Genomic DNA, 18,286 nt, shown 5'->3' with positions numbered 1-18,286 from the left:
GAGGGTTTTTATTTACTTTGTTTATTTATATATATTTACATTACCAAGTAACTGGTCATTTTTTTTAATCTTTAATTTGATCTTCTTTATACCAATAATTTAACTCTTCTCCTCTTTTCCACTTTATTTATTTTGTAAATTTTGAATATAATTTTTTTTTTTTTAAACTAACATGGCTCTAACATATTGCTGCTTTTTTTAAGCAAATCCTGATCAAAACTAAATATCATGATACATTATGTAGCTAATTAATATACAAAGTATTGTGATATAACTTTGACACTCTTAGTTTCTCTGATTATGTATATTTGACCATTTTGGAGATTGAGTGAATCTGGCTAGTTTCTGTTTGCGTCTGTTGACACATTTCTGGCCCAGAAATTCGCTCCACCCTCAGCCAGAACAGATCTGTTCAGCTCTGGCTCCTTTTTCCACTGACAGAAAATGCAGAAGACTTTTATAGTTGTGACAGAGAGGGTGAGGTTGGTTTCGGGGAAGAGGAAAGCTTGTGAATGTTTTCAGTGTTTGCATGACAGACGACAGAGTTCTAAAAATGACAAACTGCTCCTTTAATGAGTTGACGGTAAAGACTGCCTACATGAAGTAACACTGAATAGAAGCTTCATACAGGAGGTTTGTGTGTGCGTGCGTGTGTGTGTGTGTGTGTGTGTGTGTGTGTGTGTGTGTGTGTGTGTGTGTGTATGCTTGACAGCTTTGTGAATGAAAAGGGAAGCTCTTTGTAGTGTGAGGAAGAGATTTGTTCATGCTGAAGTGACATCATCTACTTCCTCCTCTAATCTGTCTTTCCCTCTGTCTCTCTGCTTCTCTCTGTCTGTCTATCTATCTTTGCTTCTTTCTTCTCTCTCTATTTATCTGCTTCTTTCTTTCTCCCTATCTATCTATTTATCTGCTTCTTTCTCTCTCTCTCTCTCTCTCTCTCTCTCTATCTATCTATCTATCTATCTATCTATTTATCTGCTTCTTTCTCTCTCTCTCTCTCTCTCTCTCTCTCTCTCTCTCTATCTATCTATCTATCTATCTATCTATCTATTTATCTGCTTCTTTCTTTGCTTCTCTCTCTCTCTCTGTCTCTCTCTCTCTCTGCCTCTATATATCTATCTATTTGTCTGGTTCTTTCTTTGCTTCTTTCTTTCTCTTTCTCTCTCTATTTATCTATCTATTTATCTGCTTCTTTCTTTCCCTCTCTCCCTCTCTGTCTCTCTATCTCTCTATCTGTGTCTGACAGCCGGAGCGGATAAACCCAGAGACCAATCAGAAGGGCTACAATGTCAAGTCTGATATCTGGAGTTTAGGAATCACCATGGTGGGTCTGAACTTCTACCCCTTTATTTATTTATTTATTTATTTATTTATTTTTTATTTAATAAAGTTAGAAATAAAACCATTCCTAAGAGAGGGAGAGAGGGAGAAAAGAGAAAAAAAAGCGATGAGAAAATAAATACTGTGTACATATGAATGAGCTCAAGGTCCCTTCCAGTGTAATTACATCAAAACACATGAGCACAAACTTCTATGAAAGATGGAAGAATTCTGTTTTATATATTTAACATCATATGGTGTTGATGTTTTTAATAACATGAACTTTTAGGGAAGGAGTCTCCAGTTTCAGCACTTCGTCACAGTCGGAAGTAAAGCTGGAACTATAAGATTTTAAGACTGGTGTTCTAAGAGAGCTGAATTGAATGAATTTGAATTAAATTAAATGAATTTTTATAGCTGCTAAAACATAAGTGATAGCAGGAATTTCACGCACGGTCCGCAACATTAAATTTAACCATAAATAGATAAAAATTGTGGTGTGTTTAATAAATAACAGTTTGTAGTTGTTGGCAAATTGCTGAGGTATAAGAGGAATAAAACTCTTTGGTACGTACCGTTGCAGGAAAATAATCTTTAGGATGGTGAATGTAACCCACTTCGCATCAGGCCACAACACACCACCCCGTCGCTGATTATTTTCCTAGGATGCATGAAGATGAATAATGTGGATTGGTGCTGTTGTGTAGTTGTTGGTGTTGATAGTCGGTTGTGGTGTTGTGTTCAGATCGAGCTGGCCATCCTTCGTTTCCCATACGACTCATGGGGGACGCCGTTCCAACAGCTGAAGCAGGTGGTGGAGGAGCCGTCCCCTCAGCTCCCCGCTGACCGCTTCTCCCCCGAGTTTGTGGACTTCACGACACAGTGGTGAGTTTTATTTACACACACACACACACACACACACACACACACACACACACACACACACACACATTATTCAATCATTAAAACTCCTTTTCGAATAGATTCATGAGGGAACTTTAAATAATGTTTGTGATACTGGACATCGTTCAGGATTCTCCGCTTGATGTGTGCATTTTTTTTTTTCATTTTGTTAACAGATCTGCAATATAATAAACATGGATTTTTTTTTTTTTTTTTTTTTTTTTTTTTTAATAATCAGACAAGTTTTTAAGTTTTACTATACATTAATAAATATAGGTGTTATTTACCTTAACATTACTTGTGTATTATTGTTAGAATTTTAGCTAGGGAGAGTTAAAATTTTGTAATTAACCATTAATATTGCAAAATGCTTAATAAAATTTTGTTCAGTGTTAAATATAATTTATTTTTATAAATAAAATAGTTTTATTAAAACAGAAAATATAATTGAATGTGTTGCTGGCTGTTAGTGAGCAAACTTATAAATCGTGATACATATTGCGTGCCATAGAAATGCTTCTGAGAATCGTGATATGAATATTGAAATATGAAATATTCCAATACTGGAGCAGTACAATATAAAAAAAACTATTATTTATCCTTTCCTGAAGGTTTTAAATAGTTCTGTATGTTAAGACATGACCACGTTTTCTACTCTGTAAAAATGGGGTAGTTTCTGTATTGATGACTTCATATTTAGAGCATCCTTCACAAACACGTTTGACTAAAGGATTCATAAAATCATAAAGGATTCAAAAAAAAAAAAAAAACTACTAACCTTCTACTTCCATTGTAAGAGATTTCAATCCTTTTCTCATAACAGAGAAATTAAAATTTATTCTAATATATAGCTGTAGACTGATCTTTATACATTGGTACATATATTGCATGCAGAAGGAAATTAAGATGTTTTAATTCAGTTTTGTTTCTTCCTTTCGTTTGCTTTAGCTTAAAGAAGAATTCCAAAGAGCGGCCAAACTACACAGAACTCATGGTGAGTTTTCCCACCTGCACTTTCTGACCGTGACCACTAGATGTCAGCGTCATATCACTTAACAGCGGTCAATTTGTCATTGGCATCAGACACTGCAGTGACTGGTACAACAGCAGGGGAAGAAAAAAAAAAAACTCGTCTCTCCTCAACTTTTTTGGTATCACTTACTGATTTTTTTTTTTCTTTCTTTTATCACTTTCTCTGTGCAGCAACACCCCTTTTTCACCTACCACGACTCCAAAGAGACGGACGTGGCCAGCTTCGTCAAGATCATCCTGGGCGACTGAGCGCCTCTTCTCGGCGAAGGCGGGGCAAAGCGGGACTAATTCCACAGAAAAAAAGAAAAGAAAAAAAAAACAACCACCCAATTGCAAGACTGACACCTGTAAGCCACGCCCACCTCAGGCAGCAGTGCAGGGGGCTCATGAGAAAGAAAGTGAGAGAGAGAGAGAGAGGGAGGCCAGGGGAGTGGGCGGAGACTGATTCTAAGGGGGCAGGGCATTTCCTAGGAACACACAGATGACAGGCAGGGGACAGGGTTCTGCGTGTGTGTGTGAGAGTGTGCGCGAGTGTGTGTGTTTGTGCACGTGTTAATTAAAGGAGGGTGTTAAAGAGTCCCGATCTGATTATTTTTTTCTCCCATATGAAAACAATTAAGATGCCAGTTTACTTTACATCATTATAACATCAACACACAAATAAAGAAGAGCGATATAGATATATTTATGTTATATAAATGTGTGCTATTAATATGTGTGATAAATATATTGTGGGATTCATATCACGGTTGTTTGAGATGCTTAAAATTGCTTCATGCTTTGGAAAAGTTGAGCCTTTAAGAGCTGACCTCAGGTCAGTTTTTAAATGTGCAGCGAGTATGCAAGGTCAATAGTTAATCCCACAAAACTGATCCGAGTCGGCGGGAATCATGGATTATTTTACGAAACACCTTTTTCAGTGAGTCAGTCCTACGTTTTTGCACTCTCCCGCCTCCTAACACACCTGTACCAGGTGATCATGTGATCTGCGTTCTCAATGAATTGAATCAGGATCTGGGACAGAGCAAAAATGTGACGCATCTTTGGGGGGGAAAAGCTTGCTTAAGTTATCTGGCTCACTGAGAAATCCAGCAGGACCCTTCATGGAGTGTGTGTGTGTGTGTGTGTGTGTGTGTGTGTGTGTGTCTGTATTAAGGTTATCTGGGGAATTGGTATCTTTTTGGTCTGTTGCTTCATCTAGTCCTCTGTTCTGAGCCAATCAAGAGAGTTCTCGCTCTGTGTTCAACTGCAATTCAACTGGAAATTATTACTATTATTGTCATAATGATTATCATTATTATTACAATATCCCCACATTATGAGAACATGCGTATTAACCCGTCTTGAGGTGTTTTGCAGTTTCTGTATTTATTGTAACTGCTGTTTTTTTTCTCATTGAAAACTTGACATTTTTTTTTTCTTTTTAATTTTAAGGTGTGCGTGCGAATGTAGCTTTTGTGAGTTTGTGGGAGAGAGCGTGTGAGTGTGTGTGTGCGCGCATGTGCGCGTGCGTGAGAGAGAGTGTGTGTGTCTGTGTGAATATTGTATTACAGTTTGGACACACGTAGCTGACACTTCTCTGAAAGTCTCACCGTGACTCAGAAGCCTGATTTGTGCCTCTTTATAGAAAAAAAAAGATCTACAATACATTAAACAGAAAAATGACAAAAACCCACGCTGCTTTGTGTGATGCATGCTTTGCTACAGGATTTAGATGGACGTCTCGGGAATCCTTTTACTGTCCGATTTAACTATAAACACTTTGCTTTTTTTCTGATGCGTCTTTTTTGTATCACTCTGATCAAGTGAACTGTGCAGTCTGCATCCTGCTTTCAGGGTGCTTTCACTCGGTTTAAATCGAACTCTGGTGTGTTTTCCCTCTCGGTGTGATTCATTTGTCCAGTTGAGAACACAGCTAATGGTCCAAGAGCGTCTGATTGAGATGGTCTTGGTTTGTTCCAAGTGACCTCTAGTGCGGTTTGGTTGCAGTGAGAAAGCGATTCGACTCTGAATCGACTCACTTGCAGGAAGGGATTCAAACATGCCATGTATTTTGGGTTGCAGCTTTTTTTTTTTTTTTTTTTTTTTTTTTTTCTTTTTCCCTTCTTCTTCTTCTCCTCCTTCTTCTCTCTCTCTCCCTGTAGATGTAAGTGAGCTGTAATGCTACAGATATGCCATGTGTTCTGGATATTTGGACCACTGAACAAAAAAGGAAATAAACAGTGTTTTAAACTAGTTATTTATATAATTACCTAATCACTTATTAAGCGCCAGCTCTGTGTTCTCCATGCTCGGGTGATTTTTGTGATTTCTACGTGCACCTGCAAAAGATTTGTTTACCTTTTTCTGTCTGCGTCTTTCTGACCAGTGAATGAGTTTACGAGTGTGTTTTCAGTCCTACATGTCCCTCGGGCAACTTATTTTTTTTTGCTTTTCGGTTCATTTTTTAATCATGTGCAGTGTGAAACCAAAGAGCAAATGAACCAACTGCATCAATTTCTGATTCATAATAGATGTGAAAGATGTAAAAGATGTGTAATAGATGTGAAAACAGCTTTAGTTTATATTTCAATTTAAAGTAACTGACCTGCATAAAATGTATTCGACATGGATAATACTTTAATAAGGTTATAATGCACAACACTGCATGTGTAAATATTTAGGACTGGTTGTGTTCTGTATCTTACACCTCTTCTTAATATAGCTTCTTCACCTTAAAGTGATAAACAGACGGTAGAATGCCTTAAACAGACTTGAGATTACATTTCTATGTTCATTTGGACAGATTTCCAATTCAAAAATATCAGCAAAATTATTCAAAAAGAGCTTAAAATATTTCATAAAGCATTTAATGTTAAGTTACTGTGTATTTATGTAATTACAAAGCAACAACATATAGCACCCAATCACAAGTACAGTCCCTTTTATACAATCACAAAGACATTTTTCCTTCTCTATACAAATACACAGACTTGTGACAAATTAAAGGGAAAAAAAAAACAGTAAGGTGATTCTGCAAGTCTATGGAACTGTACTGGAGGGATGAACACTTCTTCCAGAAGACATTCCCTCGATTGGTGATCATTTTGATGATAATGGTGGAGACCGATGTCTAAGCCTGATGTCTGGTGTTCAGTTGGGTTGAGATCTGGTGAGTGTGACGGCCGTAGCATATAATTTACATTATTTTCATTTTCATCAAATCATTCAGAGCACAGATTCCCAGCCCTGGTCCTAGAGTCCCCTCCTGTCCTGCACATTTTAGTGTTTTCCATACACACATTAGCACTAAAAAACACTAAAATGTGCAGGACAGGAGGGGACTCTAGGACCAGGGCTGGGAATCTACACCCTACATGTTTCCAGAAATATGTCTGGATGCTTCGCTGGTGGTTTCTTGCTCGCTGAAACCCTTGTCTCTGCAGCACACACTGGTCGGAATGCTGCTATATTTGGGGGGAGGAATTCCCAGGCCCTGTCCTGCCATTCAGCTGCTCCAACACACAGCTGATTCCACTCAGACGTTCGGTAATAAGGCCTTCGGTGTTTGAAAGATTGTTGGAAAGCAGAGAAACTGCTACACTATGAAAGTTTGTTTAGCAGAAAACATTTCATAATATGCTTATAGTCTCAATTTTAAGTACTTATATATTTTTATCTATTGTATAATATAATGTAGTTATATAAGAAGCACTTGCACAGGTGATAGATGTGTCCGAAACCCACACACATGCATATGTAAATATATAGATATACATAATGTACAAGTGGCACCTGTTAGTCAGCCTCAGTTTCATTTAGTTACACTGTACATGTGTTGAGGGCTTAATTATCTCAGAAGTGTTAAGTCTAGAAAATGTATGAAGTATTTATCATATTTAGCCAATAAAATAAAAGGTGAATTTGTAAAAATAAGGGTTTTGGGTTTAATGATCTTGACAATATTATTTATTATTTGAAAATATTTTTAGCAGTTAGCATAGATATATGTAGATACATGTACTTTATTGCTCCCAAAGGGAAAGATTTTTTTTTTAAATCAATAATAATATCAACAAGCTCTAAAGTATCTTTTACAGCATTTGTCTTCACATGATGGACATTTGCATGGATTTTTAAAAAAGAAATGTAAGATCATTAAGCCTATTTTTTTTTTTCAGATACTTTACTCATTTCAAGCATGAAATTTTCTTTTTCTGTTGCCACATAATTTTGCTTATTTCAAATGTTAATTTCTGGACAATTATGCACAATTATCTGCTAATAGGCTAAGACCATTTTAAGCTTAATAATTATTAAATATGTCCACAAATCAGGTTAATGGTCTTATGTAATAATCTCAATGGAATGAGATTTGGAATGGAATTACATAACTACATACATATTACATATATATATATATTACATAACTTTTATTCAAGCTATCTTGACATGCTAAGATAGCCTTTGCAGTGCACATGAACATTTACGTCAATGAAATATTTATTTAATTAGTTAATTCCTATTCATTCAGTTGACAGTGTTTCATGTAAATTCACCACTTCAGTTACATAGCATCAAGTTTAATTTTATTCTGCCATATGAAGAATTTAAATACACTTATAAAAAAAAAAGTCAGAAGACAGGATAGATGTCTGAAAGCTTCATGAATATGCTTTTAATACAGACAAGCTAAAGACCTGTAAGATGCAAAAAAAAAAAACATTGCAGATCCAACTGTCTTGATCATGTGGCCCATAATAATAATAATTGTGGGTCGTTCTCTATTCATTCTTTTGTATAAAAACTAGTTTCATGTACTACATAAAACTTTCAAGGCTTTTGGTGTCGATCCTTTCATAAACCTTATGAAATCTTAGGCAGCTTTATGCAATGCTTATGAAGGTGTTATGAAGGCCTCTCACTAAATATTTTGATGAAAACAGCCCTGGTTACAGTGATGTAAAAGTGTGTGTGTGTGTGTGTGTGTGCATGCGTGTGTTGGCCTGGTCACAGTGGAAAAAGTACCTTGTTGCCATCCAACATCAAAATCCCCAGTGTCGCTGCCTATTTAAGAAGCTCTGCAGGAACCGAGTGCACTCAGTGTGTCACTGAATCATCATCATCTTACTGGAACTCCAGATTAGGACTGCAATTAATCACAATACTTATTTTCATACAGGTGTTGCTATGGGGTTAAAGATCAGAGATCTTCAGAATGAAAGGAAATATGAAACAGTCTTCCTGGAAGTGTTATATCAGCAACATCCCGTCTGACAACCTTACTCACTTTTTTGTCTTGTTTGTTTGTTCAATGGATGCTGAAATATTAATGGTTGTGGTAGATTTTTTAAGGATTAATTCAAAAAAAGGAGCACGATTGAATGAACAGTACTTAATAGAACTGGACAGCTGAAGATTGGAAAATTATCACCTGGTCTTTTTCTGATCATCGTCTGTCCAGTTTCGGTGATCCTGTGCCCATTGTAGCGTCAGATTCCTGTTCTTGCCTGACAGGAGTGGAACTCGATATGGGCTTTTGCTGTGCTGTGCTTTCTGACCTGCTTTTCTGCTCACCACGGTTGTAACGAGTGCCTATCCGCCTGCAGGACTGTCACTCACTGGATGTTTTTTTTTTTTTTTGCACCATTCTGTGTAAACTCTAGAGACTGTTGGGTGTGAAATTCCCAGGAGATCAACAGTTTCTGAAATACTCAAACCAGCCCATCTGGCACCTACAACCATGCCACGGTTAAAGTTACAGAGATCACAGTTTTTCCCCACTCTGATGTTTGTTTTGAACAAGAACTGAAGCGCTTCACCTGTATCTGCATGATTTTATGCAATGCACTGCTGTCACATGATTGACTGATTTGTTGCTTTATTAGTTCCTAATAAAGTGGATGCTGAATATACATCAACAGTGCTTGTTTCTGACAGCTGAATGCAGTAACAAATTAGCAGTGCAGGTCGCATTGCAGCCTCACAGCTCCAGGGTCTCTGGTTTGATCCTGAGCTCGGGTTGCTGTCTCTGTGGAGTTCCGCATGTTCTCCCTGTGTCTGTGTGGGTTTCCTCCAGGTTCTCCAGTTTCCTTACCCCTCCCATAAACATGTCGGCGGGTTGACTAAAATAAATTGCCTGTAGGTGTGAATGAGTGTGTGAATGTGTGTGTGTGGTGCCCTGAGATGGGACTGGTGTCCCATGAAGGGTGACTCACACGTAGTGTTTCTGGGATAGGCTCCAGATCTTCAATGACCCAGACTAAGAAGCAGTGACTACTGAAGATGCATGAATGGAATGAATGAATAATCTGTAAGTCTCAAGACTGACTGAAGTTGGAAAATGCTAAAAGCACTTGGAATTAAATGTTCAGATTTATTTGGATACAGTTTGTTCCATCCCTCAGAATGAACATTTTCCAGGTAAATTAAATGCAGTTGTATACATTTCGCACAATGCTATCAGATCAGTGGTAATAAGCCTCCATTACTGGGTCACTATGATTGAGTTACAATGAAAATTAGTGATAATTAGATTTTCTCCTGCACTAGCTGCTTACCATATAAGCATGCTGAATCATTATGGGAATCTTACCTGTGTAAAAATGTAATGACAGTAGTAGCTCGGTGTGAGACAGATTTTTATGAGGGACACACTGAACTTCAACCAAGTGCTAATTTTATACTGACTGATTTTTGGGAGGGGTTTTTGAGCGGTCACGTAGCATCGCCTGTACTGTCTTTTCAGGGTTAGTGAACCTGTTGAACTGCTGAGGATATTACATGTATTAAAGAAAGGAAGGCCTTGGATTTTCCACTGTAACCTCAAACAGAGGAGGCCAATAAAACAAGCAGAAATAAAAACGTGTCTGTCAAAACAAGCTTTGCTTTGACTGCGGGGGAAGTGCATGAATACGATTTGGCCTTGAACCCAAGGCTTGTCGAGAGACTCCTCGTGACTTGAGAGTTCTACCTCACGACCACCTGCTCTAGACGTGACGACTGTTTTGACTCACATCCTCTTTTCTGAACTCAACCTCGGCTTTGGCCTTGTTGATTAAGAGGTTATTTATAGTGGCAGGGTCTTCACTGACCTTACTACTTCCAGGAGTCAGACAATATATGGGATGTATAAATTCACGTGCACACACATGCCTCATTTTTAAGATTTCTGTAGAGTGTAACGGATCATCGTAGAAAATGCATGCTCACAAATACGCTGTAACCTCCAAAAAATTTCTTTTTCCACTTGTGTGTTTGTTGAATGGGTAAATTTGTGGTCTCAAATCTCTAAGAAAAAAAAAATCATATTTGAGCTGCTGTATAAACAGGCAGACCTTGATCACTCACACACACACACACACACACACACACACACACACACAACCTTTTTCATACATGTGGACTGTAAACCAATGGGTGCAACATTAATGTGTCACTATGTAACTTTCCAGAGTTTATACACTGTCAGTCACACATTTTTGTACACTTGGGGTTTCTTATGTTTTATGTAAAGAATAAAAAACTTGGAGATGTACTCTTATAGGAAAATAATCAACAGGGTGTTGGGATGTGGCCTGACATGAAGCAGAGTTACTCTTACCATCCCAAAGTGGATTACTGTTTTACTCCTACCACAGCAACTTCATGAATTAAAGAATGACACATTGTACCTTTTAACTGCTACATTTAATGTTGTGGAGCATCCAAAAAAAAAAAAAAAAAAACAAGTTAGTTCCTGTTACCACTTACATTATAGCAGCTTTTCCCTTGTCTTAAAGTTAATAAGAAGGCAGCTTGTGCGTATAAGTGGTGCAGCAGAAAAGCATTCGCCCTGTCATCTGGAGATTAGGAGTACCTCTGTTGCCATGCGCCAACACTGGAGACTCCTTCCGTCAATGTTAAATTAACATCTCCTTACAGGAACCCAGAACACCTTCTGACCAATCAGATTCGAGCTTTCAATGGGTAGAACATAGTTTAATCTCTGTTATTACTTCAGATCAAAAAACTCTACATGATAGCAATTAAAAAAGGAATGCTAAATCTTAATATTTAAGAACTAACCATCCAACAGCTCGCTCTCAGATCCAATGCTGAATGATCTGAATGAGTGCTTGGAGGATAAAGAACACTTGGAGTGTAAAGCCAATAAACCTATAGTTAAAGAATCACAGACAGTGCTAGTATTAAGTGTAAAACGTGCATATGTAGCGTACTGCAAGTAAATAATTAAAATGATAAAGATTTTAGTCTTCGTATGATTAGATTCCAATAAAATAGTCATTTCTAACATTTCTCAATTCACAAAACTTTTAATAATAAACAATTCATGATTCATTTATATCTATTATAATAGTACCTATTCCTCAATTAGATTGGTAAATTTTAGAGTAATCCATACAAGCTCATTAAAAAAAAAACAAACAAACATAGGCCGTGATTGGAAGTGTATTTATCCAGCTTCTTCTTGATTGGGTGTTGATACAGAAATGTATTTTTCCTTGTACATTTTAATAACTAGCGATATCTTATGAGGTGTCTGTTCATCATTTGAGGCAACAATATGGACAGATGACTACAAGTTTCCTTTCCAGTTTAATTTTTATTGAAGTGAGAACATATATATCCCTTCCTATCAATACGCGACTAGTACATGGCTTTGTAAATACCAGGTAAATCAATAAATCCTCATGATGTAGGTCGATTTCTCCCCCACAGTCCATCACTTCTGATCACCGTTCTACATTCATTTCCAGTAATGATACTTTTTTTCCTTTTATTTACTGTTTGTATTGGAAAATTCCTCTTCCTGATCTTTATGTGCAGCTGAGTGACAGATAAAAGTAGCAGATTAGAAAATATAACTGGTGAGATAATGGATGATATTTAAAAGCTTTTCCTGGCTCAGTGAAGACCTAAAATCAGTGCTCTTAGTCTCCAGATCTTTTCTACATATCTGTCTGGCATCATTCATGCACACATGCACATGTGGATGTTCCTGGTTTGTGATGATCTGAGACGAGCTTTGCTAAATCTCTCCTAATGTTGAGGGATTTAGATAAAGGGAACTGATCCATTGGATTCAGATCCATACCGCATGGTAATATACTTTAGTGTATGTGTGTGAGCTTTCCTGTTGCGTGACCAGCTGGTTGCCTTTTTTTTTTCCATGCCCTGGTTTGAGTTTCGCAATCTAAGCTACTGGCTTCTCTTACTGACAGCTGATGATGTCATGGAAACTGTTATGAATGTGCTTTTTAAAAAATTGGGAGAGTGAGTTGTAATGAAATGCAGCCCCCACACCCTCTGTCGTCCGGAGGTCGTCTCCCATCGGCCTTTATTAAGTCCATCTACCTGAGCTGAAGTCTTGACTTCTGAGCATATTTATGTCTTTATGTAACCCGTAACAGCCACTTCAGTGAATTTGGGACATGCAGAACAAGGTTTTTTTTTTTATTCCTTATTGAACCCCTGGTAACTAAAAGGCTTTAATGTATATGTTTATGTTCTCTGCTTTTCAGCTTGTGCACTATAGAGCGGCGAGAGGACAAAAGAGCTTCTGAAGCGTGATGCACAAACCTCGATCTCTCACGCCACATCGCCTAAACATAAAATGAACATTCAGGGGGCTTCTGGGAAATGGAAATTTCTCATACTCGCCCCAGACAGCATTACATAAAGAACATTATATAGTTTAAAGAAGAAAGAACATTCAGTACAAGAAATACAATCAGTGTAAAAGTTGCACTGGAGTGTAAATAAAACCACATGCTTTAGTTAACAGTGGCAAATGACACATGAGTGACGTGGTTAAGACTGAAAATCTAACATCAAGAATACATGCGTGGGTAATTGATAAAAAAAAAAAAAAAAAAACTCAAGTGGATCAAGGTGCAGAAATACCGTAGTGATACTTTAAAGTGTCCACAAATAACTGTACATGTAAAAATAATAATAATAATAATTATAATAATTTTTAAGATTTTAACTCAGATTAGAACTCATATATTAGTATTAATAAACATGAATGATTTCAGGTGCTGTTGTGTGTAGTGCTTTGACTAACAACTAGAAATGATTTGTAGTATCCATATGAAGTGGTATAGATTTGATTGGATATTTAAAAAAGAAAAAAGTCATAAATTTGACATTTGCAATAAGTACATTACATGTCTAAATGAAAACATAAGGGATAGTGTGTTTTAAATAAAAAAAAAGTGTTTTAAATAAAAAGAATCAACTTTAAAAAGCGTCAAATTTAGAAAGAGTTAACTTTAAGCCCCTAAAATGATAATTATAGCAATAAAATAGCCAGTATAGAAAATTTTAAAGAAGAAAAATATATATATGAATGTACAGACTAACAGTATATAATAAATAGAAATATTGTATTCATATAAAAACATGAATAGAAATATGAATATTGATAAAGTGTTATTATTTTAATGCTAATACAAATGTTTCATTCTTATCCTCAGCAGTTTAATAAAATAAAATAAAAATAAAATCAAATTTACGACCATACCCATGACTTTTAACATAAGTGAGCTTAGGGTAAAAAGTTTTATTTAAAGAACTAATAAAAAACAGAATATTGCACACACTATTCAATCTCTAGATAATATAATAATAAAATGTCAAGTTTTTTCGAGCTGTACAGAATTGTACACAGTTACATTTAGGCCAGCTGTGTATCGGCTAGTGAAAACGCTGACTGGCTACCTGATGCACAGCGAGCTGCTGTTGAGTTACAAAATTAATCGTAAGTCCTTATTTAAAAAAAAAAAAATCTTGTCTAACTGACGTAACAAACTTCAACATTCAGCAGTGTGGACTAACAATAGATGCCATTGTTTGAGGATGATGTGTGTGTGTGTGTGTGTGTGTGTGATGGTGAGAGTTGCAGCTCCCACAGAAGAGAAGAGATGAGTTGGGCTGCTGGAAAAAGCAGGGGGGGAAGTTCTCTCTGTGCACCTGCAGTCGTGCAGCTTATTGGTAAAAGGGAAGAAAACAGGATCTGGATCTCGAACAACATCCTGTTGCGCATTCCCCTCACTGTTTGTATATGTGTGCGGCTGTTCCTGCCTTCTGGGTAGAAAGTTGGAAAGCGATGAATCAGGGTGCGACGAGTTCCTGCACTCCAGCTTCGCTTATCTTCACATTCTTCCCTTTTATTTCCTCTTCGTTTAGCTCTTTTCTTTCACTTTGCTCTAAGATGAAGAGACTTGTGCGTGTTAGAGAGAAAGGTATAGTGAATAGTGCTGAGTTGTACATGTCATGTCTGCGTAATTGCCAGTATGGTCTATTTACTGAATCTGCGCTCTTCCTTTTGGGGAAAACCAGTTGTGATTAACTCCTGCTGGATGTAAAATAACCTCACCACGTCATTTCCTCTCAGCGCTTTTGAGCCAGCCAAAGGTGCACATGTCGGTGCCCTTCGTTCTCATCCTGCATGAAAAAAATGGCTGACAAATGATAAAGCTGTTGCATCATCAGCTTCTTTCGTTAAGGATTTTTCCATGTAATTGTTTCTCCTACAGTATGTCAAATGATGGTGCTACTACTATGTGAATAGAAAAGGAGTAACATCAGGGCTGGCTGGTATAAATCGGCTAACAAGGCATGTACATAAATATAAGGCTCAATTTTTGGCATCTACATTGTCTTATTTGCTGTTAACAAACGGCTCAAAGTGAATTTTTTTTTTCACAGTACCACCAACAGTCATTCATAGTAGTGATGCTGGGGCTAATTTCTTTCTAGCCCAGACTGTAGATTTACAGTCATGTCAGGTGATTACACAGAGTGACACACCCCATAGATTTTGCGTCCTTTATTTAAGCCCACTTCAGCAGTGATTGAGAAGACACGTGTGAAATACAGTCCCAGGTGTAATGAAGGTTAACAAGGTGGATTGTACTCGTATTGTTTCCACTTAAAATGTCTTCGGAGGAGAAACTAAAAGTAGACAGGGCAGATGACATAATAGTTTGAAGAAAGGGTTACACCTTTTCTGTTTATCATGTTTAGTATTCAGAGGAAACACAGCACAAACCACGAGCATTACAGACTGGAAAAAAAATTATAACTCACAAATTCAGCTGTCGATCTATCTTTAAGTGTGCGTGTGCATGCGTGTGTGTGTGTAATAGTTTGCCCAACATCATTTATGTGAAAGGTGTAATGAATTACTCAGCCCTAATAGTTTCATTGTCAAGCTATTGATAGATTTTAGCCTTCACATCTAATATAATGACCAGCCATCACTGCTTATCTGTCTTTCAGTGTGAGCATTCCTATGTTTATGCATAACAGTTTCATGCCTATGATAAGACCTCATGCCATAATTAACACCAAATTACTGATAGATAGAAGAATTTTTTTAACCCTTTCGCTATCGTGACCAGCCGTCACTGCACGACATGACAGACTTGAACATTTATTACACCTTATTCCTTATTGAAGCACTACATTTTCCACCTGAGCCAAGTTACACAGTTTGGATCCCCTTAGGATAAAACAAAGAAATGTCATTTATAGTGACATTAGTGGATTAGATTTTACATTTCCTTCTTTATAACAAGTAACAGATATGGTCAAATAGTGTATGGTAAGATACTAATATCGAAAAAAACCTAAATAATATCAGTTCATAAGGTTACATATTTTTCTGATGGTGATATAAATATTTTCTAGTAATTTTTATTCCCATGCTTTGCCTTTATAACATCCAGCCTCCAGTCTCTTTCTAATCCTCTGAAGAGCTTTTGGATCCTCTCAGTATATAATTTGCCCTTTTTTTCTTGACATATCTTTTGAAATGCTGCCAGATATACCAGTTATATACCGCTTTCTTCTAATCAGGTCAGCAAAACCTTTTGTGTTTTGCCTGTTTCAGGATACACGAACATTTCATTTTAATATAATATAAGCTTGCTTTTTTTCCATCCAGAATCAATAGGGGTACAAACTTTTCAACCTGACTGTGACAAAAAGAGTTTTTTCTCCCCATATTCACTTTCTAGTTTATTAGGTATCAGAGTTTATGTAGTAGGTTTACCTAATTTTTTATCCAATTTTTTTTAAACAGTTCCATATAGGTCTTCTTGAGCACAAATGTAAAATTTGTATAAAAGATACAGGATTTTGTATAAATACTCCCAAATTATTTGCCTGTATTAAAAGAGGACTGATTCCTGCTGAAGATGTAGATGTGTCTGTGGTCACGCACACACACACACACACACACACACACACACACACACACACACACACACACACACTTTCCCTCAGTACAATGCATGTCTGGGCTTGCCCTACTGTATCATGCTATAAATAGCTCACGGATGATTTGTGAGCTTGACAACACATTTGTAGAAAAAGTGCACTGTCATGGATAAAGATTTGTAAAGTCAACTAATCTCTCTATTTTTGATCCAGCTTTCTTTCCTTCCTCTGCTTTCATCGCTGCTGTTCCAATACTGCAGATAAAAAAACAAAATATACAGCTGGACTTTGTCTCCCAAAGCAGGATATTGTAGTTAAGCCAGTTTTACACTGTACAATTACAACCGTCATTTAAGATTATTACTTGTCACACTATTCGAGATGATCCCAATTAAATCTTGGCTGAATTTTATAACAGACTACAATAATGTGTGTTCTCAATGTCAAGGTTATTTGATGAAGATCCTCAAATCCTAGACCTGAAAATGATTGAGTTCTGCATACGTCATCAATCCGTGTGATCCATGTAGAAAATAGGTTTGCATATACAAACAAGTTAGCTTGAGATAATAAATATATTTTTTCTGTCCATTAGCATGTTTCACCATAAACAAGACCATATTTGAACAGAATCATTTCTATTCTATGATATATTGCAAAGATTGGGAAAGGGAAAGGGGGATTACGGAAAGCGTAATGTCCATATCTCAAAAGTGAATGACTTTGTTTCTGAAGGTTGGGATGGAAATTTTGCCAAAACCTGGCAACCCTGGTTAATGGTGTTAGCTTTTCTGTGCGTGCCACACACACTGTGACATTGGTGACGGCAAACACACCTGCTGTTTTGAAGAAAGATATGTCTTAAATCGCTCAAAACGAGCTGCTAGACAGGATGCTGAATGATTGTACGTTGTTGACTCCTAACCAACTAGTAGCCTGTAGCATAAATCAAGTATGATATTACTTGACTTAATTTTGTTTGAGGATATTTCTTTATTAATGTCATCCTGCCTCATCAAAATCTCTGGTCACAAGTCACTCCTACCCCTGACATACAGCATGTGTAAAGGGGATGCTGTTGTATCCTCTTCCTTTTACACCCACGATTCATATGCATGACTATCCCTAATTAGCCTATCATATCACTGTATCATATGTGGAATTGCCAACCACAGATCATTGGTTTTGCATGATGTATAGGTTGACAAGATTATGAAAGATGGTTCTACAGCTTGCCCCGTGTCCCATCAGCAAACACTGGTGAAGAGCTTATTTACGTGCCATTCTTTTAAACAAATCTGTTGAATAACATTTAAAGATGGGATACCTTGAACCTTACAGTTTTTTTAATTCACTGATTATATCCTGCTATTGAAAGCTAATTGTTGTCACAGTGTTCAAAAATCCAGTTCGCTCTGAACTGATAAAAACACTCAGAGATGCAGAGAGCCAAACAAGTTATCGAAGAACCCTTGAGTAACTTGTTTTTGTTTTTGTTTTTTTTTTTACAATTGTTTAATTGTACTGTATCCACTCTTTAAACATGTTCTTCAATGGTTCTTTAAGGGGTCATTGGATAAATTAAAGGGTCTTAGGTTCCAAAAAGGTTCTTCTTGGAAATTCAAGGGTTCTTTGGATAGGTAAGGGTTCTAGCTTCCTAAAGCTGCCTGAAAGAAAGAGTTAAGTTGAGGGGCAAACCAAAGAACCCTTACTAGGTACTAGATGGACTCTAGGTTTTTTTTCCCATTGTATCCTTCTTTAAACATTGGCCAATGCAATACCTAGTAGATAACTGATAACTTGTTTGGCTCTCTGCATCTCT

At 36.9% G+C, this 18,286-nt stretch overlaps 1 protein-coding gene across 3 annotated transcripts in view; it reads left to right on the top strand.

Moving 5' to 3' along the window:
* The window catches only part of map2k6 (mitogen-activated protein kinase kinase 6), a 32,965-nt gene extending 29,336 nt beyond the window's left edge, over positions 1-3,629 (top strand). For all 3 annotated transcript variants that reach the window (XM_053238728.1, XM_053238729.1, XM_026914848.3), the window contains exons 9-12: positions 1,247-1,324; positions 2,066-2,205; positions 3,172-3,217; positions 3,427-3,629. In XM_053238728.1, coding sequence (XP_053094703.1) covers positions 1,247-1,324; positions 2,066-2,205; positions 3,172-3,217; positions 3,427-3,504 — 342 coding nt within the window. In that variant the 3' untranslated portion in view covers positions 3,505-3,629. The remainder of the gene's footprint in view (positions 1-1,246; positions 1,325-2,065; positions 2,206-3,171; positions 3,218-3,426) is intronic.
* The last annotated feature ends 14,657 nt before the right edge of the window (positions 3,630-18,286 follow it).

This window comes from Pangasianodon hypophthalmus, chromosome 12 (genome assembly GCF_027358585.1).
Source record: "Pangasianodon hypophthalmus isolate fPanHyp1 chromosome 12, fPanHyp1.pri, whole genome shotgun sequence".
NCBI classification, from domain to species: Eukaryota; Metazoa; Chordata; class Actinopteri; order Siluriformes; family Pangasiidae; genus Pangasianodon; species Pangasianodon hypophthalmus.
Note: the sequence above shows the minus strand (reverse complement) of the source record. Positions and strands in the feature narration are given on the sequence as shown.